General features: G+C 46.1%; 1 protein-coding gene across 4 annotated transcripts in view; it reads left to right on the plus strand.

Moving 5' to 3' along the window:
• Positions 1 to 27,551, plus strand: part of LOC138521418 (myosin light chain kinase, smooth muscle-like) — a 604,815-nt gene that overhangs the window by 272,456 nt on the left and 304,808 nt on the right. For 3 of the 4 annotated variants that reach the window (XM_069634224.1, XM_069634226.1, XM_069634227.1), the window contains exon 5: positions 3,909 to 4,094. In XM_069634224.1, coding sequence (XP_069490325.1) covers positions 3,909 to 4,094 — 186 coding nt within the window. The remainder of the gene's footprint in view (positions 1 to 3,908; positions 4,095 to 27,551) is intronic. The other variant, XM_069634225.1, reaches the window with a different exon arrangement.

Raw genomic sequence — 27,551 nt, forward strand, 5'->3', positions numbered from 1 at the left:
TCTTTTCTCCTTTTTAATCACCCACCAGGGCTTGCAAAATCTACTAGTCCACTAGCATTGGCGAGTAGTTTTTATAAAGGACGAGTACCATTTGCATGATTTTCAACCTTGCTGACGAGTATGAGGATGTTGTAAACCTATTTTCCATTTACTGCAAACACACTTTGCTTGCAGTAAATGGCAAATGCAGGTTTTACTGTGCATGCTTGGCAGCATTGCACCAGCGCCCATGTCCAACCGCTCTGGAGGGGGTGTAGCTCTGATCTTCCCAGAATGGATTCCTGCCTCTTTCATTCACACGCAGGCCTACTCCTCTTTCGAATGCCTCGTCTGCAGGCTCTCTCTCTCTCGCCTATCCATTCCCTTACTGTGGCTACGATCTATCGGCCACCTAGTCAGATCTCCTCCTTCCTCTCTGAGTGGTCGGATCTCTCCTCCTCACTCCTGGCCTTGACTACTCCACTCCCCTTCTTGGAGACATCAACATCCACCTGGATGCCTCCTGTGCTCCCTCCGGACTCTTTCGTGACCTCTGCAACTCTCTCTCACTCACTATCCTCCCCTCAGGCCCGACTCACTCTGCATGTTCTTATCTCCTCTGACCTTTCCCTCTCTGTCCCCTCTCCACTCTCCTGGAGTGATCACGTTCTCCTATCCTCTCACCTCACCCTCCCTAACCCACAGGCCAAGCCACCTCCATCACTGCCACCCACCTTCTCGGTCATCCGACCCATGAAGCGCGTGTCAGTTGAGGCTTTCGCCACCACCTTCTCACCCCCTTCACTCCCTTTGGCTTACTCTCACACTGACACAGCCCTCTCCATGCTCCACTCTTCTATATCTGATACTCTTGATATCTTTGCCCTTGTCATGAGAATCCACATGAAGCCCAAAGCCAAGTGTAACTCCTGGTATGACTCTGATCTCGTCACTCTAAAACGCAAGTGCAGGGTGGCCAAGAGGAAATGGCATGCTTCATGTTCCTCCTCTGACAAACTGGCCTGCCGCCTGCTGCAAAGGCAATATTGGCTCTCCGTCCTCATCAGGAAGAGAGCCCTTATCCAAGCCTGCATCTTCACAGCATCTAACAACTCGGCTGAACTCTTTAAAATCTGTAAGGAACTTGCCAATCCTGCCGCAGTCTCTACCTCTCCTGTACCTTCCCAGGCCCTCTGCACGGCACTGGCTTCTCACTTTATTTCTAAAACTCAGGACATCCTGTCCTCACTCTCCTCCTATCCCCTCCCTCCTTCGATTCCCTGCTCCTCCTCCGGCCCTTCTGCAGCCACCCCTTTCCCTCCTTCTCTGCCTTTCCCTTTTTCTCTGCAGACAAGGTTTCTGGACAAGTACGATCTATGAAAGTCTCGTCGAAACAGGTTCACCCCTGTTCCTCCAAAACTTTCAAGGAACATATCTACTCCCTGGCTCCTGCCCTGGCTGATTTCTGCAATCATTCCTTCACCACTGGAGTCTTCCCATCCCCCCTGAAGCACTCCCTTGTGCACCCTCTTCTTAAGAAACCCACTGCCGACCCCTCCTGCCCAGCTAAGTATCGCCCAATCTCAATCACTCCCTTCCTGGGCAAGCTCCCGGAGAAACTGGCCATCTCCCAGCTTAATCTCCACACCGAATCTGTTGGTTGTCTTCATGACAATCAGTCTGGCTTCAGAGCTGCCAGAAGCACGGTAACTGCTCTCCTGAACATCCAGGAAGACCTGCTCTCCAACCTCGACTCCAACACCCCGTGTGTCCTCATCTTGCTTGATCTCTCCTCGGCCTTTGACACTGTCAACCATGCCATCCTGCTCAACCGTCTCCGTGATAACCTGGGTATCACTGGTCAGGCTCTGACATGGCTGACCTCTTTCCTCTCCGACGACCCTCCCAGGTCCAACTCGGGTCCTTCCTCTCCGATATCTTTTTCTCTACCTGTGGTGTCCCCCCAGGGATCTAACCTCTCTCCCAGGCTTTTCAACCAATATCTGGCACTCCTTGCCCACCGCATCGCTGCTCTCTGCCCCAACTTTCAGTGCTATGCGGATGATACTCAGCTCATTTTCAGGCTACCCTCGGCCTCCTCCTCTCCTTCCCTCATCTCTGACTGTCTGTCTGCTATCCAGGAGTGGTGTGCCACTAATGACCTCTGCCTTAATGCCAGTAAGACTTAGATTTTACTCATTAGCACTCCCACTCCCTCCTTCCCTGCAGCTCTCTGGGTGGCCTCTCTTGGCCCTCTTCCTGCTCGCACCTGCAAGGCTAAAAACCTCGGGGTCATCTTCGACTCCACACTCTCCTTCTCTCCTCACATCTCTGATGTCACTAAGAAGTCACAATACCAGCTGCACCTCCTCAGAGGTATTCTTCCCTTCCTCTCCTTCCCCAGAAGCTCACAGTCTCCAGAGCCTTGTTTCTCTCTAGGCTGGACTATTGCAACAGCCTCTATCTAAATCTGCCTGCCTCTACTCTCCGCCCTCTGCAATTTATCCAGAACAGGACTGCGAGACTTGTCCTTGGCCTCAAGCCCAGGGATCGTATCTCTCCAGGACTGAAATCTCTGCACTGGCTCCCAGTGGCTGCAAGGATTAAGTTCAAAACACTTTGCATTGTCCACAAGGCCTTCTGGGGTCTGGGGCCGCAATACCTTCAACTCTCTCTTCCCAAATATCTTCCTTCTCGAGCTCTTCGCTCATCCGCCTCCGACTGCCTCAGAGTCCGTCGCTTCTCCAAGCAACAAGTTGGTGGTAGATCTCTCTCCTCGGCAGGGGCCTCCCTGTGGAACAGCCTTCCTGCCTCCCTGAAACTTGAGAACCATCTCCGGTTCTGGAAGCACCTCAAAACCTTCCTCTTTGCTTCTGCTTTTTCTCCCCCTCTCCCATGCCAAATTCCTGGCTGAAACTGCACTGGCTACCTGGCCATCCTTTGTGACCTTGGGCCCAGGCCCTGCCCTTTGCACACCTGCACTGCCTCCCTGGCAACCCTCGCACCTGGCAACTGTATTCTGTATCCCTACAGTCCTCCACCAGCACTTATGTCTGCTCTTACCTCGCACTTGCCACCATCCGGCCGTTATTTATCCTAATATTCTACTATCCCATGTACTGCACTTTCCCCTCTCCCATGCACTGCACTTTCCCTCCTCCCTTCCCCCTCGCACTTTTCCCCTTCCCCCTTCCCATGCACTTGCGCAATCTGAATGACACCTGGCCTTGTAAGATCGCTATCTGTCTTCCCTCTGTTCCCCCTCCCTTGCCTTGTTGCACCTCGAAACACTTGTGTATAGGTGCGTTATAAATGCCATATCATATCATATATCACCATTTTACAAAAAGCACTGGTAAATATTTTGTCAGCAGTCCCTTGGGACGAGTGCATTTCTCTTGGGTTGAATATGTAAACTAAGGAACTCGCCTTAAAGGTATAGTGGGATTTTTAACAATTTGCAAGGCCTGCCCTCTCTCTGCTATGTGAAGGGCAGAACATAACATCAGTACAGAGAAGGTTGCCTGAAATGTCTGCATTACATAGGTGAGAGTCATTTCTCCAGTCTTGGTTAGTTACAACTTATCTTCAAAAACTACAACCATACATATATCTTGAGGTAGTTTTATGGCACGAGTAGTGTGTCACATAGAGGGGTCAAGGACCAGCCATATAGCCAGCAAAAGCCTAGGCTATTCAGATGCACCCCACGTGTGCAGCATGGTGAAAGGGAGCACGTGGGCTGTGGCAACAATATGGGACAAGCCTGACTTAGGGCCATTGACTATCAGTGTTCGAGGGCTATTCAAATTGGATCTGCCTCAAAGCGTTGTGCTGTGAACCAGTACAACTGTTAGTATAGCTCCAGCTCAAATGTGTGAATTCATCTGTGACCACTTGTTTGTTACCTTGTCTTTGTTGTCTTTTAGCAGGTATCGAGAAGTCACGGAACTCCACCCGTCCTGAAGTGACAGTGGTGGCGAGCAACCGCACAAATGGAAATTCATCGAGGGATCGCCCTCCATTCACAGAAGGCCCCCAAGACTGCAGAAAAGCTGATGATTATCAAAATGGGACCACGCTCTACACCACGTCCACCACCAGACACGTCACAGGTGAATATCTGATTTACCATGGAGGAGGCGGTGCTGTAAGGGTGACATGATGGCTCCACCTCATGGGACTGAAATGTCTTTAGTCCTCAGCTTTCACTTTATAAACCATTCTTGTCAGGTGCTTACGCCCACTTTGCTCCACTGAAGTGAACCACTACTACAGCTCACAAACCAGTTTGTTAAATTGAGTCCCAGATCTGCAAACATGGGGTCCAAGTGACGTGGCGTCATAAGATAACGCATGTTAAATTCACACTTTTTACAACTGGGCCAGGAAAAGCACCAATTGTCAACATCCACCACTATGTGAATATTACCTCACAGGCTGCCTTAGTTAACTTACTTTACTGATATTATATCATTATTTCAAAATTACAGGTGGTACTTATGAAGTACTACTACACAGGATGTTGGCGATACATAATGGTGCATCCAACGGCGCCTTCCATCCTTTGGGTGGGCGAGCGGGCAAATAAGTTCCACTAAGTTTGGTAATGGCATCATCTGTTAATTACAGTGGTACAAAACTGCACACCTGAGGCATAAAGAACACATCACTATAGTAGCACGACTACCACTACAAATACTAATGTAGGCCACTCTGGAGTGCTTCCTCGCAGTACAGGCAAACTCAAAAGTTAAGGCACCGACGTGTCCACATAGGATTCAAGAAACCAGAGGCATCATCAGTCACGTGACAATGTCCTAAGGAAGCATGAAGTCAAATGCTTGACGGCTTTCCGGTTATGCCAATCTGGTGTTAATCACTCGGTCTTCTTTTCTTCCATTGCAAAGCGATTTTTTAAAATATCGGTGCCCTATGCCTGCAGGTGTTTATTGCACTTCACCCGTTGCTGCTGATTGACGTGTGTTTCAAATGTTACTTCCAGTTTAGGAGCCTGAGAAGTAATGTAAGCTGGTTGCTTGCCAGACTCCTGTCCTTCACTTCCTCTGCCACATTGGGAACTTTACAACTGGAACCTTTCTTCCACATTGTTTGTCGACACTGGGACCTTTACAAGTTGAATTGATACTTTGGGCCTCCTTGTGTGTGGGATGGTAAAAAAATAAATAAATAATGCCTGTTTTTAAAATACCACTTGGTTAGGAGTTGGGATCACAGCCAACATTTTCTGAATGTTAGCCATAGAGAGTAGCACATGGGATAAATACCACTTATTTACCCCAGACACTATATCCTATGTACATTCTATGTACCACATGCAGGAGATATCCCATGCAATACAAACTTATAAGAAGGTGGGTGGCGCGATCGAATTGATGTAATGAACAACAAGACTCGCACATTAAAATTGAACAAAACTTTAGATATCTTTTTTAAATGGTAGGCAGGTTGTCAGGCTTAGTTCTGCACCGAAAGGGGTGAGTCATCATTGGTCTGTAACCAAATCCTCCTTTTGGATGCTCTATAGGTTCTAGCTCCTGCCTCTGTCTTGCAATGGCTGCCCCATTCTCAGGTGCCTAATTTCTCACTCCCGTGTCCAGCTTGCAGTGAACGTCTCTTCATAGATACTTTAAGAGCTCTGACTCCTGTACACAGCTTGGCATTAATGCCCCTTTCACAGATGTTTGCGAAGTTTGGAGTCTCTTTTTCCCAAATGCGCCTGTAGTACCTCCAGCTTGCACTTGCAATGAATGTCTTATTCTCAGATCCTTGAGGAGTTCTGACTCCTGCATCCAGCAAGCAGGGACTGCCCCTTTCTCAGATGCTTGAGGAGTTCTGACTCATGTATCCAGTTTGCAACGAGTGCCCCTTGCTCAGATACTTGGGAAATTCTGACTCTGAGAAGCGCATCAAATCAAGCAGGAGCTGCTGAACTCCACAGAGCCAATAATACACGTTAAAAATCTCGACCCCCGGGGGAAACGGGAATTGGACAAAATCATGAACTCCAGATTCTCCCTCTTAGCTCACTGCCTCTGGGAGATCTGGAAAAAAAAAATCAAGAAATATTGGCTATTGGCCAGGCTTCTTTTCCAGCTACCCAACCCTTTCTACCAAACCTAGGAGCCTCTCTGTGCCTGCTTACCTCTTCTGAGTGGCCAGAGTTAAGGGATGTAGCCTCCTAGCCACTGAAGTGGTCTCTATGTGGTATTTTTATATGGGAGCACTGCTCTATTTGCAAATATTTACAAACACAGTGGGCCTCATTACACGGTAGGTGGTAGCCATGGCGCTATTAGCGCCATGGCTACCCCTTACCGCATTCCGGGTCCGTGTTCCCGTAATAGGGGCTTACCCGGTCATTCCGACTCTGGAGGACCCGGTAAATCCCCATTCCGGGAACCATTCCCCATTCCCATTTGAGCCCCCATAGGGCTCAATGGGAATGGGAAGGAGCTAATAACGGTACCGCAATTTGCGGTACCGTTATTAGCTCAGAAGTCCCTTAGCTGGTCCCTTCCAGTTAGGGGAGGGACCCGCTAAGGGACCTCGTAGTAGGGCGGTAAGGGATTACCGGTACCGGTGCCCTTACTGGTGCCGGTAATCCCTTACCGCCTACCGTATAATGCTGCTCCCCATAAGGCACAGTTCCAAGGATTAACTGCTTTTCTTAACATTGTTGACTCACTAACATGAACAGTTGTAAGTTCCTCCTCTGGTGGCAGAGAGAGCGACTCCTGCCCTGCAGATGGGGTATAGGGCTATGCAGTCTAAATGAAAGAACACTTTAACTTATTGACACAGCTGTTCCAACAAAAAAAGCTCCCACCAGTTCCTCTGTTCCTAGTTGCATGATACTGCCGCAGGCCCCTTGCCAAAATCATCTTTGTAGGCCCTCTGAAATAGGCCCAACGGCCAACCTCAAGCAATAGGGCACTTCTGGTTCAGACATTCGGGGTGTGAGGCAGTTATAGAATACTCGGCCAGGTTCTAGGCCTTTTGATTGATAAATATAAAACATGGAGCTTTGTGATCACTCACCTACATCTTAGAATGGCAAAGGCTCAGCATTCTTTAATTCAAGCCAGCTAAAGAAAGTACCACCCGAGAAGCCATACAGCTTGTGCGCACATCAGGCACCTCCCAAGAGCAACAAAATGTAGAGTCAAGTCGAGCCTCTGTTGTGTGCCTTAGGAACTTGCACTCTAAGGCTCTGCATGAACTGTTTCTTGTCTGTTTGGCTGTCTCTGTTCCCCATCATCAATGATGCTCAGGATACTCCTTGTAGTTTTTTGCTGGGTCGGAAGTTTGAGCCTGTCTGTTTCTTGCAGGGTTTTCCTCTGCTCTGATCCTTCCCCAAGCTTCAGTGATGGGCCGCTCTGTGGACACCACTTTTCAGGAAATTCATCATCTGGCTCTGTGTTTCTCGCTCCACTCATCCTCTTGAGTCCTCACATCAGGGCTCTTTCAAGCAGCTTCACGCGGCCCCAGGCATTCATGCCTCTCTTTCCCGCTCGGCTCGCAACAGCACTCTGCATTTGCTCCAGCTACTTCTGCACCAATAGGTGTTCTTTCCTTGGCCTCTCCACTAGTCAGCGGCTCTGCATATGCGCACCGCTGGGAGGGCTTGTCTCAGCCTTCCTTAGTAGATCTTCCACAGCTCTTCCCAGGGTCAATTGAAGACGCACAAGGGCTAATTTTAAGGTGATGTCTGGCGCCCCCTTTCCTTCAGCCGGGAAACCCTGCCTCCACATGTTAGCGACAAACATACACTATGTGGTGTAACAATATATTGGGAGACCACGCTCAACATAGGGAGTCCCCCCGCCAACTAAGATGGCCCACAATACAACATTTATTCTTGGATTCAGCTAGCCCTACCTATGATTCATATCAAGCCAGTTAGATCCCTCCCCATGTGCCAACAACGAGCCAAGAACCAGGCTGGGGTATAGAGAGAATCTACATTTATTTAACGTATATGTTCAATTAATTACACATTCCACCTTCTCTGTGGCACAAAATGCAGCTTCAAGTTAACGCACGTTTTCCATTTTGTAATAACCAGGTAAATATCACTTGATAAGATTTAGATTTACACAAAGCACAGTTTTGTTTTTAAAGCAAGTTGCACATTACACATGGAGTCCTTTATACGTGTCAATTCCCTGCACACTTGAAAATGCTAGCAGTTTTGAAAACACACAGGCCCTCATTACGACCCTGGCGGAAATCGCGGTGCAAAATGCACCTTGGAGCACGGCGGAAAGCTGCCGATACCGCCATGGGGGTTGGCGGATTTTCCGCCCCATTCCGACCTTCGCGGGGCGGTAAATCCCCAATCCCCATTTTACCCTTCCCCATTCCCATTTTTGCCCCATAGGGTATAATGGGAGTGGGGAAGGCGTTGATTACGCCACCGTAAAGTACGGTGGCGTAATTAACAACAAGGTCCCGTAGCGCCATGGATTTCTCCGCCCGGAAAAACCAGGCGGAGAAAGGCTCCATGGCGCTACGGGAACTCGTAGTAGGGCGGACGGGTCCGCCACGAATACCGCTGGCGTAAACCCACTCCGCCAGGGTCGTAATGAGGGCCACAGACTTTTGATTAATAGAACCCTTCTTCTTTCATCACCCCAAAAGCAATACAAAATCGTTCGGCTATCATGGTCACTTCCTCACTCTCAGGAAAGAGTGCATATCTTTCAATGGAGAATTACACTTGGTTTCACTTTGCCAAGCACTTCCCTCTCCACTGCCCCAAAAACCCAGGCATCAGTTATGTGCAGCACCGCTCTGTTTAAAGGCGAGGTCTAGGGATTGGGGAGTTCTGACAATTAGGAATTTCGTTTTGGGACAAGAACAGCCCTTTGTTCAAAGGCAAGGTTTAAGGAGTGGTGACAGTTGGGAATTTCGTTTTGGGATAGGAACGCCCCTTGGTTTCAAGGCAAGGTTTAAGGAGTGGTGGCAGTGATAAAAAGACTATTGGGACAGGAACACCGCTAAGTGTAAAGATAAGGTTTAAGGAGTGGTGACAGTTGGGAATTTCATTTTTTATACCAAGAACACCCCTGCTCTTTAAAAATGGGGTTGACAGGAAAAATGAATGCACCCAATGACTTTAATGATATAACTTTACTTTCTGCTAGACAAAAGGGTTGAGGTTTCGAACTCCTCTGAGCTCCTCCCAGCGTTAGTCTATTTGGGAGTTAATTACATTAATATTCAGTCAAATATACTAAGGGTCTACACAATTTGCCCCCACCCACTTGTCATTTGGATATATCTACTTACATTGGAAACCCTTGTTTTTGGGCACTCAGGAAAGATCCGTAAGGCTCCTCCTTGGGGACAACACAGGTCTGGTCAAAGGCTTCTGTCAAAGATAGTCACCCGTATCCATCCCTCATTTGGTTTGCCTTGAGAATAGGACCCATTCAGCATTTGGCTATCCCCGTTTCTGTCTCACATGCAAGGTTAAGGCTCCATCAATGTTAAGGCCTCTCCACCCAAGCAAGGTCAGGCAGCTGTCTCAGGATTCATCCAGGTGGGTTTTAGGCAGGTTTATTTCTCTCTCTCCTAGATGGTCTTAGGCAGGACTTGCCTGTGTCTGTCTGTCCTTTCTCCATAGAGCAAGTGCTTTTAGTGCACAAGTCCCTCCTGCAAAATATTAAGACCAGGAGGTGTCAACTTATATGCCTTTAATTTTCATTGGACCTCTGCAGTTCTCTCTTACCTCCAAGGTTCAACCCCTTTCTGCCAATAGGCCCTTCTAGTTCTATGATTGAAGAGAAGTGGAGAAGTAAAACACCTGCTGTAATTTACCATTTTTTCACATGACAGCTTTTGCACTCAAACGTCCCAACATGGCAAATTTAGTAATTTACCAATAAATGCCATAATATATAGATATTAATGTTCTCCTACTCGTGACAGATAGGTGGATTTGACATTCATTTTGGCAAGTTAATGCATGTGCAAGCTATGATTTTTCTTCCCTTTATTCAAAAACAAACATATTTGGGAATATGAAATTTCCTAATCAGATATCTAATTTAATAAGCCATTAGCTCCCCAACTTTCAGATGTATAACATTTTTGGGCCAGCTAGAAACACATTTTATTTTGTAACTAAACTTCCCCAAATCGCATTTGAATGAAAATCACATTAACACCATTGCCTGTGTGGGTGCGATTTCTCGCCGTCACCATAACCAGTACAATGAGGGACCCTGCAATAACTCAGACAGAAAAGAGCCAAGTAAACATTACTTTATTAATGCACAAGCATTCGCGAATGGGCTGCAAGTTCAAACGTCTCGCTAAGCAAGTCGTCGAAGTGCCGCGCCTTCCTCTACACACCATGCTCTTTTATACTTTTCTGTGTACATTGCCTTGCACATAGAACACGTCCACCCCAGGGCGGATCTCCAGTTGGAGTTTATCTGAAGTATCCAGTTGGAGTTTAACGAACAACCATTGCACATTTGTTATCGTGGTCTATCGTGGTTTCCTGTTATCCTGGTCTTCACATTCTTTCGTGCCCCTTTGTGCCCGTATCTCTGTGCTCAAGGCCATGCTTACTCATTCCTTCCCCCACCCGTAATCTGCAGATAGTTTTAGCAGGCTCAGCATGCTTCGACATACAGTGACCAAACACAATTCTTCTGTTAAAAACAAGTTCTTGCCAGGTCAGCAAGTCTTAAACGCCGCCGTATAAAGAGAAGGCCTCTTCTTTTAACAAAAGGTACATTCTTTTAACGCATATGGTGATTAGTACAAACTCCAAGTGTGAGCACAACATTACATATGTATGCGTACCTTCAATCCACCCTTTGCTCACACTTGAGCATCAATCTAAACAGTCCTAGCATAAGCAGATGGCAGGAAAGCAACATCATTACATACTGTATGTACCATAATCTTCTCCAGGCCTCCCATGTCAAAAAATTCCTGTTGTACATGGCTTTTATCCATTGGATTTAGGCGCGTTATGCTGGAAGAACACATGGAAACACAGCACGACACACATACCGGGAAGCATTGGATGCAGAGACAAATTCCTACAACTATTGCCGCTAGAACCAGTATGGGCGTAAGGAGCTGCCACCCGATTTCTTTTAGGAGCTTCATCCACCAGCTATCTCCTGACCCTTCCTCCTGGTGGATACTATCCGCTATTTTATGTAGTTTGTTTATTCCATCTAAGATTCCTGTACTTTCTTCTGGTATGTAAACACAACATTGGGACCCCACCATGAAACATACCCCGCCCCTTTCTGCAGTGAGTATGTCTAAGACATACCTATTCTGGAGAGCCACTAGCCGAATTGCTTTCATTTCATAAGTGATGTTTTCCATTAGGTCTGCGGATTCTTCGATTACGAACTCAAGGGCCCTGCTTAGCTTTTGGATTTCTTTACTGTTCATAAAGATGCCCGCTGGAGGAACCAGGGCCCCCATCAGATCTATAAACGTTTCCCATCCTGTAGGTTGATACGTAGGAATTTTTGGGTTTACTGCTCGTTTATTTCTGCTGTGTATTTCTTAATGCAGAGTAGATGGGGCATATACCATCACAGCCGGCATTATTCTGGCTATGTAACATACCCCAACAAAATCTCTCGCTAACCCCAAATAAGCCCTCTTGTTACAGACGTAGGCATGTCCCTCTATCTGTAACAATCCCTTCGTGTAGTTATTTAGATTCACCATTTGACTGCACCCCGAGATCATTCTTTGATTACCTCTTGCGTTTCTCTTAAAACATATATTCTTTGGCCTAAACTCTTGTGTGATGGTGATAGGGGGAGGAGGTTCTCTTACTATCTGTACCATAGCAGGTGCAAGCCCGATTCCCTCAGTTTTGATTTTATAGCGTATCTTTGCCATTAGAAGGGTTCTCTCCTCTAACATAACAAGCGGTATTCGGCATCATGTATTGCTGTGCTGACACTATTCTCATGTAAATTAATGTACACCCGGCATCCTCAGTAACTGGCGACGCGTACACTGGGATGCCTTCACTGCTATGTCGGGGCATGTGGGTGCAGATCCAGCAATCAGTTTTATTCACTACCCCATATGTTGTGTTTATTATCTTCACGTATTCATTTTTAGCATAGTCTTCCGGGTCGTGTTGGTCATAGGCATCTCGATTCCTGCTCTTGACCCGATCTATTCTCCCTGTTCTGTTTGACACGGGTAACAAGTTCTTTAATTCATATCTAGATGGATGTTCCAAATACCAGAATAATATGGCGAACGCTATTAATACTACTATCGAGCATACAAAAAATAAGATTTTGTTCCTTGTGGTGCAAAGTGGTGTTTTTCTCTTACCTTCTGTGTTTGGGGAGCATACATTTATCTGCTCAGGGATTAAACCAGCATATACGGGTGCAGACATAATTCAGTATGTGGCTCAATTATAGGTACGTATGCGTATCAGATGCAACCTAGCGATATAGCTGTATTCCCTATTTAAAGCACCAGTGTCCTTATTACTCTAATAGTGGTAGGTCTCACTGAAAACCTTCATTCGATCTGTCCCACGTCTCGTAGTGCCTGTCCCATGAGGGGAACGCCGGAGGCCCTTCAGGCTACAAGCCCGTTGTCTTCAGTAAGGCACAATCCTGCTAAAACCAACAAGAGAGTCCAAATGTTCATCTCCCTAATGATCAAAGTTCAAAACAGTGTCCTTACACGTTGCTTGGCACATACACGTCACGGGATCGGAGACGATGGGCACACCTACTAATGGCGTCTGGCAGGACTGTTGCAACCTGGGGTTGGTTGGTTCCCTTTTCTGGAGGAATCAGTAATGGAAGCGTCTTCTTGACGTGATTCACGTGGTACCAGTGCGATTTGCCATCAACTTTTACCGCAGTTTGTGTTGCGAGGAGCACCTGAAACGGGCCCCTCCATCTGGGTTGCAGTCCGCTGGTGCGATCGAAGGCTTGTATAACAACCCAGTCACCGGGCTGCACGTCGTGACCTTCTCCTATCAGAGGAGATGGAGCTACTGCGTTCACCTGTGCATTAATAGAAATCAGTCTATTAGTTAACCCAATACAGTACTGTTGTAATGCAGGCCATGCTTGCTCAGACAATCTCTTAGGTGATATGGGGGTCCCAATGCTTGGTGGACGCCCCATAACAATTTCGAAAGGAGATAAACCATGTGTACGCTTAGGCATAGTACGCATACTCAATAATGCAATAGGCAATGCATCCGGCCATTTCAGTCCCGTTTCAGCACAAGCCTTTGCCAGTTTGTTCTTCAGTACCTTATTTGTGCCCTCTATAATCCCAGCTGATTGAGGATGAAAAACTGCATGGAAGCGTTGATCAATACCAAGGGCCTTGCAAACTTTGCGTACTACTTCACCAGTAAAATGAGTCCCATTGTCAGACCATAGATATCTGGGGACCGTATACAAGGGCACCCGGTGTTTCAATATGCATTGTGCTGTGGAGGTGGCACTATTGTCCCACAGGGGATATGCTTCCACCCATCCTGAGAACCCACATCTCATCACCAAACAGTAGGAATGTTTATTTACAGGCTCCAGCTGTATAATGTCCATATACACCACCTCAAAAGGGCAGGTGGGTAACTTACTGTGGCCCGCCGGGGCTGGTACACCTTTCCCCACATTGTATAGAACACATATTTCACATTGTTTTGCCCATTGACGACAATACATTCCCAATCTTTTGCTGTACCACACAGCACTCAAAACTTCTTCCATAGTCCTTGCGTTAACGTGAGTTGGACCATGAGCCACACTCACTATCACAGGTAAGTATGCATCAGGTAGTACCCAAGTATTCGTATTGGTATGTGCCCATAGCCCATCTACCGTCTCCTCGTATTGATCATCCTTGTGCCAAGATAGTCTTTCTTCAATGGTTGCATCTGCTTGGATTTCCTTTACGCGCTCCTTCGTCCCTTCCATAGTCACATCCCTCCCCACTATGAGTTGTCGGGCCTCCCACCGTGTATCCCTTGTGGCAGCTAGTTTAGCCATCTGGTCGGCTAAGGAGTTTCCTTGCGTGACATAATCTAGAGTCCTTTTATGCGCTGGGCATTTCACTATGGCCACCATCTTGGGCAACGTAAGGGCTTGTAATAATTCAGCAATCAATTGGGCATGTTTAATGGTATCACCTTGGGAGGTTAAAAACCCACGCTCTCCCCAGAGTTTACCAAAACTGGAAACCACCCCATGAGCATAGGCTGAATCAGTATAAATTGTCACTTTCATACCGCTGCTTAACACTAATGCTCTCGTTAGCGCAATCAATTCTGCTGCCTGGGCCGATTTTTCACACACTTTCCCACTCTCAATCAACCGCTCCCCTGTGATTACAGCATACCCTGCTGTTGTCTCCCCATTTGGCAGTTTGAAACAGGAACCATCACAGAATAATATACCCTCATTATCAACCAGCGGGGTGTCTTGCAGGTCTGCTCTACCCTTAGTGTGTTCTTCCATTTGGATCACACAATCATGCCTAATGTCATTAGGTGAGACGGGCAAAGGAAGCAGTGTCGCTGGATTCAAAGTGTTACATCGTTCGATTTTTACATTACTGGCAAACAGAATCATCTCATACTGTGTGAGTCTAGCTGTGGTCAAATGCTGTGTATGCAGTCTATTCAGGAGAACGTCCACCGCATGTGGGACTTTTACTGTCACTTCGCTCCCTAGGATGATACCTGCACTTTGTTTTAGGGCTACCGCTGCTGCGGCCACTGCTCTCATGCATGGGGGTAGGCCTCGAGCTACTGAGTCCAGAGCACTGGAGAAATATGCACATGGTCTCTGTTTACCCCCTTGTTCCTGCGTTAAGACTGACACAGCGCAACCTTCCTGTTCATCAACGAAAAGGCAAAATCTCTTGGTATAATCAGGTGTGCCTAAGGCCGGTGCGTGGCATAGAACATCTTTCATAGCTGTCAGGGCTTTTTCCATCTTAGGTGTCCATTCTAATGGTCCGTTTTCTTGTACTTCTTTTAAGGCTTTTAGCATGGGCTGGATCAATACAGAGAATTCAGGAATCCAGTGCCTACAATAGGATAAAACACCAATTATCCTTCGGAGACCTTTTGCCGTGTCGGGGCCTTTTATGGACTGTATCAAAGCAATGCGATCAGTAGACAGAGTTCGCCCCTCTTCGGACAACTCAAAGCCTAAATAATGGACCTTTTGTTTTACATACTGCATTTTGGCTAGGGCTACCTTGTGCTTATTCTCTGCTAAGTGCATTAGCACCAATCTGGTCACATAATGGCATTCCTCTTCGGTGGCTGCACATAATAGCAAATCATCAACATATTGTATCAGAGCAGTGTTAGCGGGTAGGGCTAGGTTATCCATCTGTGTTTTTAGTGCTTGGCTGAATATGGCGGGACTTTCTGTATATCCCTGCGGGGCTCTAGTAAATTGGTACTGTCTATCTCGAAGAGTGAAGCTAAACAGGTACCTGCTTTCTTCGGCAATAGGAATGCTGAAGAAGGCATTTTTCAAATCAATTACCGTAAACCATTTCGCTGTTTTGGGAATTAAAGTGAGTACACTTGCAATATTAGGGACAACTGGATATCTGGGTTCTACTATTTTGTTTATCTCCCTCAAATCAATAATGAAACGATAGGGTACCGCTTCATCACCTTTCTTGTGTACTGGAAGGATCGGAGAGTTACAAGGGCTATCATTTGTTGGCTCTACCACCCCTAACCGTATCATATCCTGTACTATTTGATATAGTGCCTGCTCTCCCTCGTGTGATATGCGAAATTGTTTTATCCTGGGCAACCTGGCACCGGGCGTTAGTTTGATTACTACTGGGGAAACATCCAACACCCCTACATCATTCCCATGAGTGGCCCATAGTTCATTCGGGATGTCTTGGAGTTCCGGGGGCAGGGTTTGCGTTACTCCTATCATACCCATAGGTTTGCTTATAGTCATTCTCACCCCCTGAGGGGAGCAATATATTGTGGCCCCTAGTGTCTTTAATGCATCAATACCTAACAAGTTTTCTGGGCAGTGATTGGTCAATAGCCACCCATTCTCCCATTTTACCCCATGAAGTTCTGCTTCTACTATTTCACTTACAGGAGTCTTTATTGGATTTCCCCCAAATCCAACTGATACCTTGCTTTTATCCGATAATGGGACAGCGGGGACGGCTCTGATATTCACGGAACTGTTTCCAGCTCCCGTGTCTACCAGACATCTCAAGTTTCGGTGGGGGCCGATCCTAATGGAGGCATAAGGCCCCCTCTGATCTATAGGTACTTGTACCACTCCCGCTGTCTCATTTCGGCCTCCTCAGGACATATCACTTGTGTTATCCTGGAAGTCGTCATTATAGTATACCCCTTCCCCACATCCTTCGCCCTGGAATACACCTTGTACTTGTGTTGTTTGTTGTGGCTGATACAGTAGATTGGGGGGAGGCGGGGCCGGCCAGGGAACATCAACTCTTGCTTGTCCGTCAAAGGCATTGGGTTGGGGGGTTTAAACATTCTATTGTCTTGATTGCCGTACCCACCAGTCCTATTTCCTGGGGCAAATGTTGTCTGTAAAGGGGGCCGTACGCCCCTTCCTCTCCCACCACTCTGGGGACACTGGGATTTCCAGTGTCCGGGTCTCTTGCAGAAGGCACATACATCTTGGGGTAGCCCATCCCTCCTCCCATATAGCGCACCTCCTTGCACTGTACCTCTACCTGTCCCTTGGCCCCCTATCATGTTGCTACTATAGCCCTGTGACGGGCCATTATTATTGTAGTTATACCTGCCTTGGGGCCCTTGATGCAACTGTTGCATCAACACTTTGGTTTTTAGATCCTTCTCTTGTCGTGCCTTTTGTTGTCCCTTTACTCTTTCTCCTCTTTCATAATACCTGGCCATTTCGAGGAGATCCCGGGGGTTTCTAGTCATCCACGTACTTTCTGCCTTCCTAATGTTCTCCTGGATTGGCCCGTGGAGCCCTTCTATAAAGTTTGTGGCAAAGTACCGTTGGCCCGTCTCAGACCCTATCTCTAGCCCACTGTGTGCTTTAAATGCTGCTTCGTAACGCAGGAAGTACTGTGCTACTTCCTCACTTGCACCCTGTATCACAGCAGACAGTTTCTCCACATTCACATCAAATGGGGGTAATACCTTTTCTAGAGCCCTCAGGACTGCCATGCCATGCCCCTTAGGGGTTCGGGATATTCCTCATGCAGTTTCCTATTTTTACTCGCCTCTATTACATCTTTCCATTTTATTGTATCATTGTCTTTGGCACGAAAGGGGGTCCATATCTCCTCTGGGACAATAGCTAACAATATGTTATCTACATCCTCTACAGTAAATAACCCGGGTCTGAATAGCTTTCCTACTTCTTTGTAGAATCCTGCCGGGTCTATACGGGGGTCGGGGATGGACTTGGTGATATGCATCAATTCTATTCGAGATAAGGGGACATACACATAGGTGCGCATCATGTTACCAGTAACTGCATCTATGGTGGGTTGACACTCTCTCATTGGCATTGATAGTAACTTTTCCATGTTTGTTTGTTCACTTACAAGGGCCTGCACTGGTGATGAAGCAGAGGACTGGTGACTAAGGTTTTTCTCTTTTATTTTTTTATAATCTTTTAACAGTTTCTCCACCTTAGCCATTCTCCATTCTTCCGCCCCAGAATCATCCACTCTTATATTAGATAGCAGTTTCTTATCCAATTCTGTCTTAATCCTATTCCACTGGGACACATATCTAGGCTCCTTTTCCTCTTCTATAACATCCACCCTAATAAGAAGATATTTAATTACGTTTACTTGTATAGGCCAGCCAAGGCCCTCCATCAGACTCACCAGGGTGGACATGGACTGCGAGTGTATGGATGCTATCATACGATTAGCTACGTTTTGGCCCGCCTGGTCTGCATCTTTGAGTTTAGCCTCTCTTTCCCTCACCTCTCTTTCCCATGCCCTCTTTTCCTTCTCCCATTCAACACCGCCCCTTATGACTTCCGCTATTATGTCGGACATACATCCCCATAACTGAACACTGGACGCAGTCACTGGTAGTAACGCGACAGCGTCCTGATATGCTGAGGGCAGATCCGCAGTACTCTGTCCTCCCAATTTACAGTTACCCTCATGAAAGGTATATAGTTTAGTGGCCACTGTCCTAAATTCCAAAGGTGTCAAACGCCCCAATCGGTCCCGTAGGCTGTCATTGAGGGGTGTGCCATACAGCCCGGTCATAAGGATTTGCAAGTCTCCATCTCTATCCTTTTCTACAGTAGTCGTTCTCCTATGGTCTATCAACCTATCTGGGTCTCCATACTTCATTGGGAATTCCGCCCTCTTACCCTCACCTTCTCTCGGAGGAGCCGTAGCCCCTGGAAATAACAATTCAGTCGTTGTTTGTTCTGCTTCTAGTCCTATCACATCTTCATACCGAGGCGCCGGCAAGGCAGGATACATACCCCCGCTATTCTTAATCATCATACGTCTATCCAACTGGTCTAGTTTCTCATCCTTCTCTTTTATCTCTAGGTCACGTAATTTTTGATTTACTGTTCTCTTCTGCCCCTTTGCCTTTTGTTTGTTCTGAGCATTGCGCCTGCGCATTGCTTCTACCCTCCATAGTCGTATAGCCTCAAACTGTGCGGGTCTGACCCGTCTTTTTACTAATTCTATTTCTACTTTGGATATGCGGTCCACATCAAAGGACCCGGTGTCTGGCCATTTATGCTCAATCGAATCTTTTGTATATTCAGACCACTCCCTTAAGAACAATGTTGAATTCAATCCATGTTTAATCAACATATCAAATGCAGGGGTTCCTTCAAGAGGGGCATAGTGTCTCTTGCCTATACCACTCTTGCTGGAAGCCGCTTGACCCATTTTGTTGGTATACCGCAATTGCCTAAAAACACTCACCTTTCCCAAATGTGCATTAATAGGCTAACATTAACAGTACAACCTCCTGACATATATCGCCATACCAATATCAATACATCACCGTTTCATCATTATTATTCCATAGACGGACATACCACCGTCCTCTTCATAAACCCTAAATCGTTATTTCCTTATTCCATCATGCATCCATCCATACCACTTACCTTAAGGGTCCCGCCAGAGTGTTCCGGACCCGAAGGGCAACAGCCTGCTGTTCCACCGCCGACGGAGCCGGAAAAACAAGGATGACGCGTTGGTTGCAATCAAAGGTGCGGATTCAGTTGTTGGGGCCCCGTGATCAATTCCTTCTCCGGTTCCGCCGCGGCGTTCCTCACCCAGTGACGGACTGTCGCTCCTTCGCATCCCACTTCTGACACCAAAATTGTGGGTGCGATTTCTCGCTGTCACCATAACCAGTATAATGAGGGACCCTGCAATAACTCAGACAGAAAAGAGCCAAGTAAACATTACTTTATTAATGCACAAGCATTCGCGAATGGGCTGCAAGTTCAAACGTCTCGCTAAGCAAGTCGTCGAAGTGCCGCGCCTTCCTCTACACACCATGCTCTTTTATACTTTTCTGTTTACATTGCCTTGCACATAGAACACGTCCACCCCAGGGCGGATCTCCAGTTGGAGTTTATCTGAAGTATCCAGTTGGAGTTTAACGAACAACCATTGCACATTTGTTATCGTGGTCTATCGTGGTTTCCTGTTATCCTGGTCTTCACATTCTTTCGTGCCCCTTTGTGCCCGTATCTCTGTGCTCAAGGCCATGCTTACTCATTCCTTCCCCCACCCGTAATCTGCAGATAGTTTTAGCAGGCTCAGCATGCTTCGACATACAGTGACCAAACACAATTCTTCTGTTAAAAACAAGTTCTTGCCAGGTCAGCAAGTCTTAAACGCCGCCGTATAAAGAGAAGGCCTCTTCTTTTAACAAAAGGTACATTCTTTTAACGCATATGGTGATTAGTACAAACTCCAAGTGTGAGCACAACATTACATATGTATGCGTACCTTCACCTGGAAAGTATCACAGTTCAATGGTATTGAATAAAATGACACTTCTAATGTAAGTCTATGACCATAGATTTATACATATAAGTTACAGTTTCATTTTGGATTCTTTGCCCCATTTCCCTGAAAACATGTGCTCCAGGCCTGTGTTCCAGTCTTTAGGCTCAATGTTGATTTAGCATGCAATTCAATGATTAGTCACTCTAGTGGAGTCAAGAGCTGAGGTAATGCATACTGCAGAGATTGTATCTCTCTGTCCATATGGTCACATTCATGCCACGCAAGAGCTGAATCCTTCTGCTAGGCATCACAGCAATGAGCTTTCAGAGGGGCAACAGCACCAAGCAGATCTGGCAATGGGGGAATGTACTTCAGAAATCATCCCAGCAACTAGGGCCATGTCTGCCTTGGGCCCATAAGAGATTTACATGTGGCATCTGAAAACAAAATAGCCTATTGCATTTGTTTTTCCTGTGCAGCCTTTTATTTATTTTAATAACTTGCATCTTGCTATCATTGTTTAATGCACTCCTGAATCTGTGTATTTCTCTTGCTTTGCACACAGCATTAGTTTATTAATGGGGTAGCTTAATATGAAACCCTATTGTTCATTTGGTCATTCCCAAAGGGCATTTTTCTTTCAACAATGTTCCTTGTGTCACCTTCGGCAAGACAAACATTCTGCCTTCACTAGGCCCCTTCGCTGTGTTAATATTTGGGCTGGCATGTATATTCCAGTGTGTGTTTTTTCATTAGACCAATGTATTTTGCAGTAAGGCCTAACCTGGCCTTTCAGTTATATCTTCTGTGTCTGTCAGTAAACCTCAGAGTGGGTTAGTTTCAGGTTTTTGAAATAATGGGGCAAATTCTTGGAAACTCAACTGTTTTGTTTTTTCTATTTCAAAATATGTTTAACAATTTATTTGCTGGATTACAGGTCTCCTAGTGCAACATAATGCTAAGTATTTGGCTTCCCTGGTGCATTGCCTAGAGTCGCAGCTTATGTCTTGGTTCTGTGGCAACATTTCCAATAAAGCAATGACCAGGGCTTAGAGCAGAAAGATTACAAAGAGACAAACAAGTTTAATTTTCCCTGTGTAGCAGAGAATGAGAAATGCAGCCAATAGGGACTTGTACATCACTTAAGAAAATCCATTAAGCTGTCTTTACAAGAGTCACAGCCACACTCATCCCACAAGGTGTGGGGCATATTTTATTGCATGGCCCAGGCGCCAGCCCTGGTTCTTTCACCAGCAGGACAGCATTCTTTGGACTCCACCATCTCTCCCCATTTGTGTACTTGGCAGAGACACACACACAACCATGCTTCTGCCAACAACTTCTTCATCTACCTGCTGTGTTGGGGCTTTATCACCTGACATCATATTTATAAAGCTGCCATTTGTTTTTATGTTGCTTGCAGGCTAGAGAAATAGAAGGCAGGGCAAGTCTACCAATTATCTTACATAGCTGTTCGCATATTTATATTTTTAAGAATGGAAGTAGGTTGGCTTCAAAAAACAGAAATGACGGTCACGTGTTAAGGTTTGGTATTGTATGAGGCAATCTCTAAAAGTGGTTTGTTTCAAGGTGCTTCCACTTAAAAAAATGAATGACTTCCACATTTCAAAATATGGCATTTTCTGACTCCTCCCCCAAAAAGTTAACAGAAGCTCTGACAGCACCACAGCAGCTACTGGTCCATTGTAAAATAAAATGATCCCCTTAATCTCACGGTGCCTTACAAACCAAAATTGGGAGTCCCTAGATGTGATTCAGTTCACAATATGCAGTACTATTTTTCAAAAACTTTACTTGTGTTTACTGGATTACTAGCTTATATAATGTGGCATTGAATGAAAAGTGTATGCCAGGATTGCCCTCTGCTTGTCCCAGCCCCTCGCTTTACTTGGAGCTGGTATTGAGGCCCATAGATGGAGATGCAGGCCTTTGTCCAGTTCTATATTGGCTGAGACTATGGACAGTCCCAGGGCTTGTGAATTACCTTAATGCAGTTGAGCATGTCCTATGCCTGGAATTGTGGAAAATCACGCCCGTAGTTTGCACATGTCAAAAGATTTTGTACGAGTTTAACTCAAGCAAACTACGGGACGTTTCCTCCAGGATCACATAAGGAAGTGCTGAAGTGGTTAAACATTTAACTGCTTTCTAATGCCCATAATGTATGATGTGTCAACCAAGCCATATTGCTGGTAAAGCAGACAAGAGATATAGAATTATATATCGTGCAGCCAGCTATATCCACCAAGCTTGGCTAAAAAAAACTAGGACATTGAGGCTTGCGGACAGTCGATCACAAAATGAATTATGATGTACAAACATCTGTAGAAATATCTATTACTACATGACTTTGGACTTCACCATATTGCATAGATTGCACAGATTGGCCATGGCATGAGCCTCTTATATCCACCAGGTTTGAGGCTGTGAAAATAGAACCGTGGTCATCACTCGTTTCATGCCGACATTCACCCTAGTATGTGTCTCGGCGCTAAAAGGCAGGCCTGCCTAGGATTGCGTGCTTACCAACATGACTAAAAATATACAGCCAGGAATTGTAAAGTTATTGGACTCAAAGAGATAACACTCTGACACATTATTCAGAATTATACTTTTGACACAGGAGTCATCATGTTAATGTATTTAACATGACACCCTATCCTCTGAGGGCTCTTATTCTCATTACACAAGCTAAAGCAAAAGCAAATATACTATAATATAACATCACACCAATGAACAAGATTGCCATTTGGGCAAAGACCATGTTTGAATAGTTAAATAATAGAACAAGTGGTAGTTTTAGTTTAACAGCATGTATAACCTTTGTGTCTTATGCAGCTATGCATAAGACATACTACACCAGTCTACATCAATCTAAGTAGACTCAGCAAGTCCCCACCCTTCACTCACGTTTAGAGCAGAATGTGCTTCAAATGAAACAGCGCTTTCTGGGGTTTATGAGTTCTACTTAGCTGGGACAGACTATCTCTTTCCTGCTGCTGCTCTGCTCAGGACTCTTTTCCTCTGCACTCTTTCCCAGCCCCACTGGCCTCGATGGACAGGCAAGTCTGCAATCTTTTTCTTCCTCTTTTTTCTTAGTCCTTATATGTATGAAGGAACATGGAAGAGTAAGGCCTAGACCTAAGCGTGTCACTGTGCTTGTTCATTACGGTCTCCTATGTACAACTCTATTAAGTGGGTTTTAGCACCTCTCAGTGAGAACTTTGTACCCGTTTAGTGAATGCTCCCACTGTTCTTTATGGCTCTTTGCATGGCGACAGTTCTGTCACTTGTAACTTCTTAGCCTTGTGGACGTGGCCCACGCTTCTAGTCGTGTTTGCCTATTTCCTGTCCTTGAATCCTTATCAGATATAACACTCAATGGTGTGAAGTCAATGGTCGCACCTACTGAAACAGGCAGCAATCTGTCGTTTGTGATTTGCTCATCTGCCAGAACAGGAAAGCGCCACTTCCTGGACTTTGATTAAGCCAAGACAAATTCATCCAGCAAGCGTGAACACTAGACTTCTGTCTAAAACGTGTGTTGTATGTTTGACAACCATTATGTTTGATGAATATTTAACAGCTGTCTTCTACACTTGTAATTGTTTCACTAGCTACAGGCTGCATGAGCTATTAAGAGCTGTCTTAAATTAGGTTTGTTTTCATATCACTTGCTTACTTTGCACTACTAGCATAGCATGCATTTTGACCTTTGGGGCACTATTTGTACTGTATATGTAAATGTAGATGTATTTGTTTTAATTTTGAATTTTTGCACAAAATATTTTTAATGTCACTGTGTTTGTCAAAACTATTGCCTGGGTTTACATGTATTTTATGATTGTACTTTTTGCATGTACTTTGGCAAATGACAAATAGTTGCATAAAAAGCCTTGATGAATTAATTATGCTTGCCTTGGGGGGGGGGGCATTGCATGATCACCAGCTGAGAACACATTTATAATGAGTGCTGTGTTAGTATTTTTTTGAGGACAGAAAATGTTATATTAAGAGGGAGCACAGTGTGACATTCACTAATGAGGCAAACATTAAGGGGCAGATTCAGGGAATCCTATGCATTGTTCAATAAAGTTATACGTGCCGAGAACGAACCTGCACGAGCCAGCGTGCTGATAAAAATCTAGGCGCGATGAGTATTCATGGAATTCTACACGCATTATAGCCCAATGTGCAAGTCGCGGCCGGAATGCCCCTGACACGCCCACACTACCCTTGATGGCTCCCCTGGGTGTGAATACATGCCCCTGTCAAACAGTGCGTGGGATCCCCCACAAGCAGGCCTGCATCTCGAGGACCCTGCACAGGGTCCCCCGTAACTGTTGCCGGCACCCCGACAACATGCGCAGCATTCATCATGACTTGTGAAAACCTGCGTGTAAACCCTGTAAACCATTCCTGCACCCCACTACGCTGTGTATGCACCCCCCAGAGTACTATCGGAACCCCGTCTGCTCACACGCACCCTTCAATCCAACATGCAAAGGCACCTCCATCTTTGCGCATCCACCAGGCGAATACTTGCACCTGCTTTCAGCTGGCGTAGAGTCGAGGGCTGTGCGTGGGTTTTTTGCAGGCGGGAGGATGCTTGGTCAAATCCATGAATTCGCTTTTACGTGCACTGTTGTGGGCGTGCAAGGGACTGCCTGCAGGCTGTCCCTCGGCACGCCCACTTTTGAGCAAGTTATTCCCCATTTTCCGTGTTCAGCACAAGTATCCGCCCTCTGCGCAGGCCTCACCCATAACCTGCGTCCAGTCTTGTGCAAGGCCCTTGATGTCTTGCACAGGCGTGCCGAGCCTGCGCGAACTCCACGCAAGTACCACGCATTTGATTCCATGAATCGACAAATGTGGATTTGCACGTGATTTAGCGCACAAGCCTCTTTTCTTCTCTGCAGAATATTCTATGAATCACCCCCTAATTGTCTTCAAAAGTGTGCGTGACCCTTAGTTCACTCTTGGAGTCAGTAACTTTGTCTGCTCGCGGACAGTATATCTTGCACATCAGTAACTTTTGCAATAGATGAACGAAGTCAGGGACTCATTTGGAGCTCAAGGGGGCACCAGTTGGGTCCACTTCCCCTGGGTAATAGGTCACAGTGACATCACTAGGAAGATAAGGAAAATGGGTCACCTTCAGCAGCAACTGGACAAGTGACACAGTATCCTACAAATGATAACCGTACTAGACATGCAAGCCACATACTGGCATAGAATGAATTGCATTACTGGGGCTTTCCTTGCCATTTCATAGCATAAACTGGACACACTTGTGACACTGTAGCTTGCATGTGGTGACTTTACCAGGCATTTCAACCACTAACTAGTATTAGATTGCATCCCTGGCCACTTAAGACTGCACCATACATATCTTGACTATATCACAGGCATAAGATAGCATTAGTGAGAACTGTGCGGCTACATTTGGCATTTTAATGGCAGATCGTGGACATGAAAGGCTGTACCCTACATCCTACATATGATGTATATGCTAGGCACATGAGCCATTTACTGTCTATAGGAAGGCAGTACTCAAGCATTTGTGGGTGCACTTGGCATATAATTGCAGCAGTTGGGCAGCCAGGGCTTTATATTACACATGTAACCCGTCTAACTTGCATACAAGATTATAAATGGGCAAGGTAGCTGTAAAATAGTTTTGGGGTTGTCAGGAAAGGTCCCAATTAGAAAGAGGGTTCACCTTGTGTGCACCATATTGAATACTGGGGGAGAGGCAAAGTTGGCACGATGTTGCAATTTGACATGTATCTAGTGTAGTTAATGGGGATGGCATATGTGTTACAATTAGTGTTACTTTGTGTTTAAGTTGATACCTTTAGATTTGCACGCATGCAGCAAGATAAATGTAAAAACCGTCGAGGCATAAATGCAATATAGGTATGCTGTGCCACAAAGCGACTAGAAACTGGACAACGAGGAGCTTCATAATACGCATGCGAGAAAGTAGATTTGTCATGAAGGAACCACTGTAAAGAGGACACAGTAGTTTAAAAAAATCCATGAACCGACATACATATATTGGGTCTCAATGGATATATGTTGACGACAGTTTGGGGTACATGGGGCATGTACAAATCTGTATGCTGTGTGCTTTTCATAGTTTGGCCAGACCCTACAACCAGGGCTTTGCAAGGTGAACTCATTGAGACTGGCAAAACTGTTTTTTTCAAGGTTGGAGGCTGAGGGAAGGCAATGAGTAGCTGCAACATTATCAGATGGTCAGTTACAGCCAGGTTGGGTTTTTATGACTTGGCATTCTTGCGGCAAGGAGTGTCAGAATAATCCCTTTCCGCCCCCTGCTCCTCCTCACCTGAGGCCTCCTCTTGTCTCCCTTGGGTAAGTGAAGGCTGTTTCCGGGGATTCTTGTGAAGATCTTTAGCGGATTTCTCTCTGGACCTTCTGTCATGCAAATAAGGTCTGGCTCCCTCGGAGGCCACCTCGACAGGAGGTGGAACCTGTCTCGGGGGGACCCCCGAGGAGCCAAGCCCCAGTTGACAGGGAAAAAGCCACAGATGGCAAAAAACCCTGAAGTGTAGTTTCGAAAAGGTGTAGAACAAAGTTCCTTGTTTCCGGAATATGCAGGTGGATCCGGATCGAGAGTGTTGAAAGTGAGGAACCAATCCAGGTAAGTCACTTCGCCTTTGTAGACCTTGAGATGAGAATAACAGCCGGAAATCCGGAATCCCAGGCTAAGGTGGGCTGGACGGCTGAATTACAGGTAAGAGCTGTACGAACACAGTGGGGAAAATTAAGAAAGAAGGAAGAAGAAAAGTAGATAAACTCAGACCCTACTACCCAAAAAGGAAGGAGGATCCACGAACAGTCCTGGGAGTAGAACGAGGAGTCGCGAGAGAGGCGGAAGGGATTCCGCAAGTATGAGCGGCCAGGTGCCGAAAGCTTGAGAAAAAGTAGGGAAACAGAGGCGGTCGAGTACCGAGAGAAAGTTAGGCTAGAGACGGAAAAATAAGAGAGGTGGATTCACTGGAGAATGGGGGGCCAAGGAGGAACTGCAGGAGGCAAAGGGAAAGCTATACGGAGGTACAGCCGGAGCGCAAGTATCGGTGAAAATAAACAGATACAACGAGCTAGGAAGTGGGCGGGGCTGGCTTAAGTAAAGATGTCCGGCATGTTGGATGAGGGCTAGACCGCTACATGGAGGTTCTATGCGGCGTTTCCTTCCAGTAATCCCAAACCTTCCAGGGACGGGTCCTGGTCCTGACAGTATAACCTCTCCCCCATTGGTATCCCCCTGGTTACCCCGGGTATCTCAGATGAAACCTTCTCAGTAACTTAGGGGCATGAATATGATGCTTGGGTTCCCAGGTTCTTTCGTCTGTAGAGTAGCCTTTCCAGTGGACTAGGTATTGAAGTCTTCCTCTGCAATAGCGTGAGTCTACCAAATATTCTACCTCATAGTCTTGAGGTTCCTTGACGGTTGGTGTCCTGGTCTTCTGAGTCTTGCGTTGAAACAGATCTTCCTTAAATTCCTTGAG

The sequence above is a fragment of the Ambystoma mexicanum genome, chromosome 13 (genome assembly GCF_040938575.1).
Source record: "Ambystoma mexicanum isolate Mex_15411 chromosome 13, UKY_AmexF1_1, whole genome shotgun sequence".
Classification (NCBI taxonomy): Eukaryota; Metazoa; Chordata; class Amphibia; order Caudata; family Ambystomatidae; genus Ambystoma; species Ambystoma mexicanum.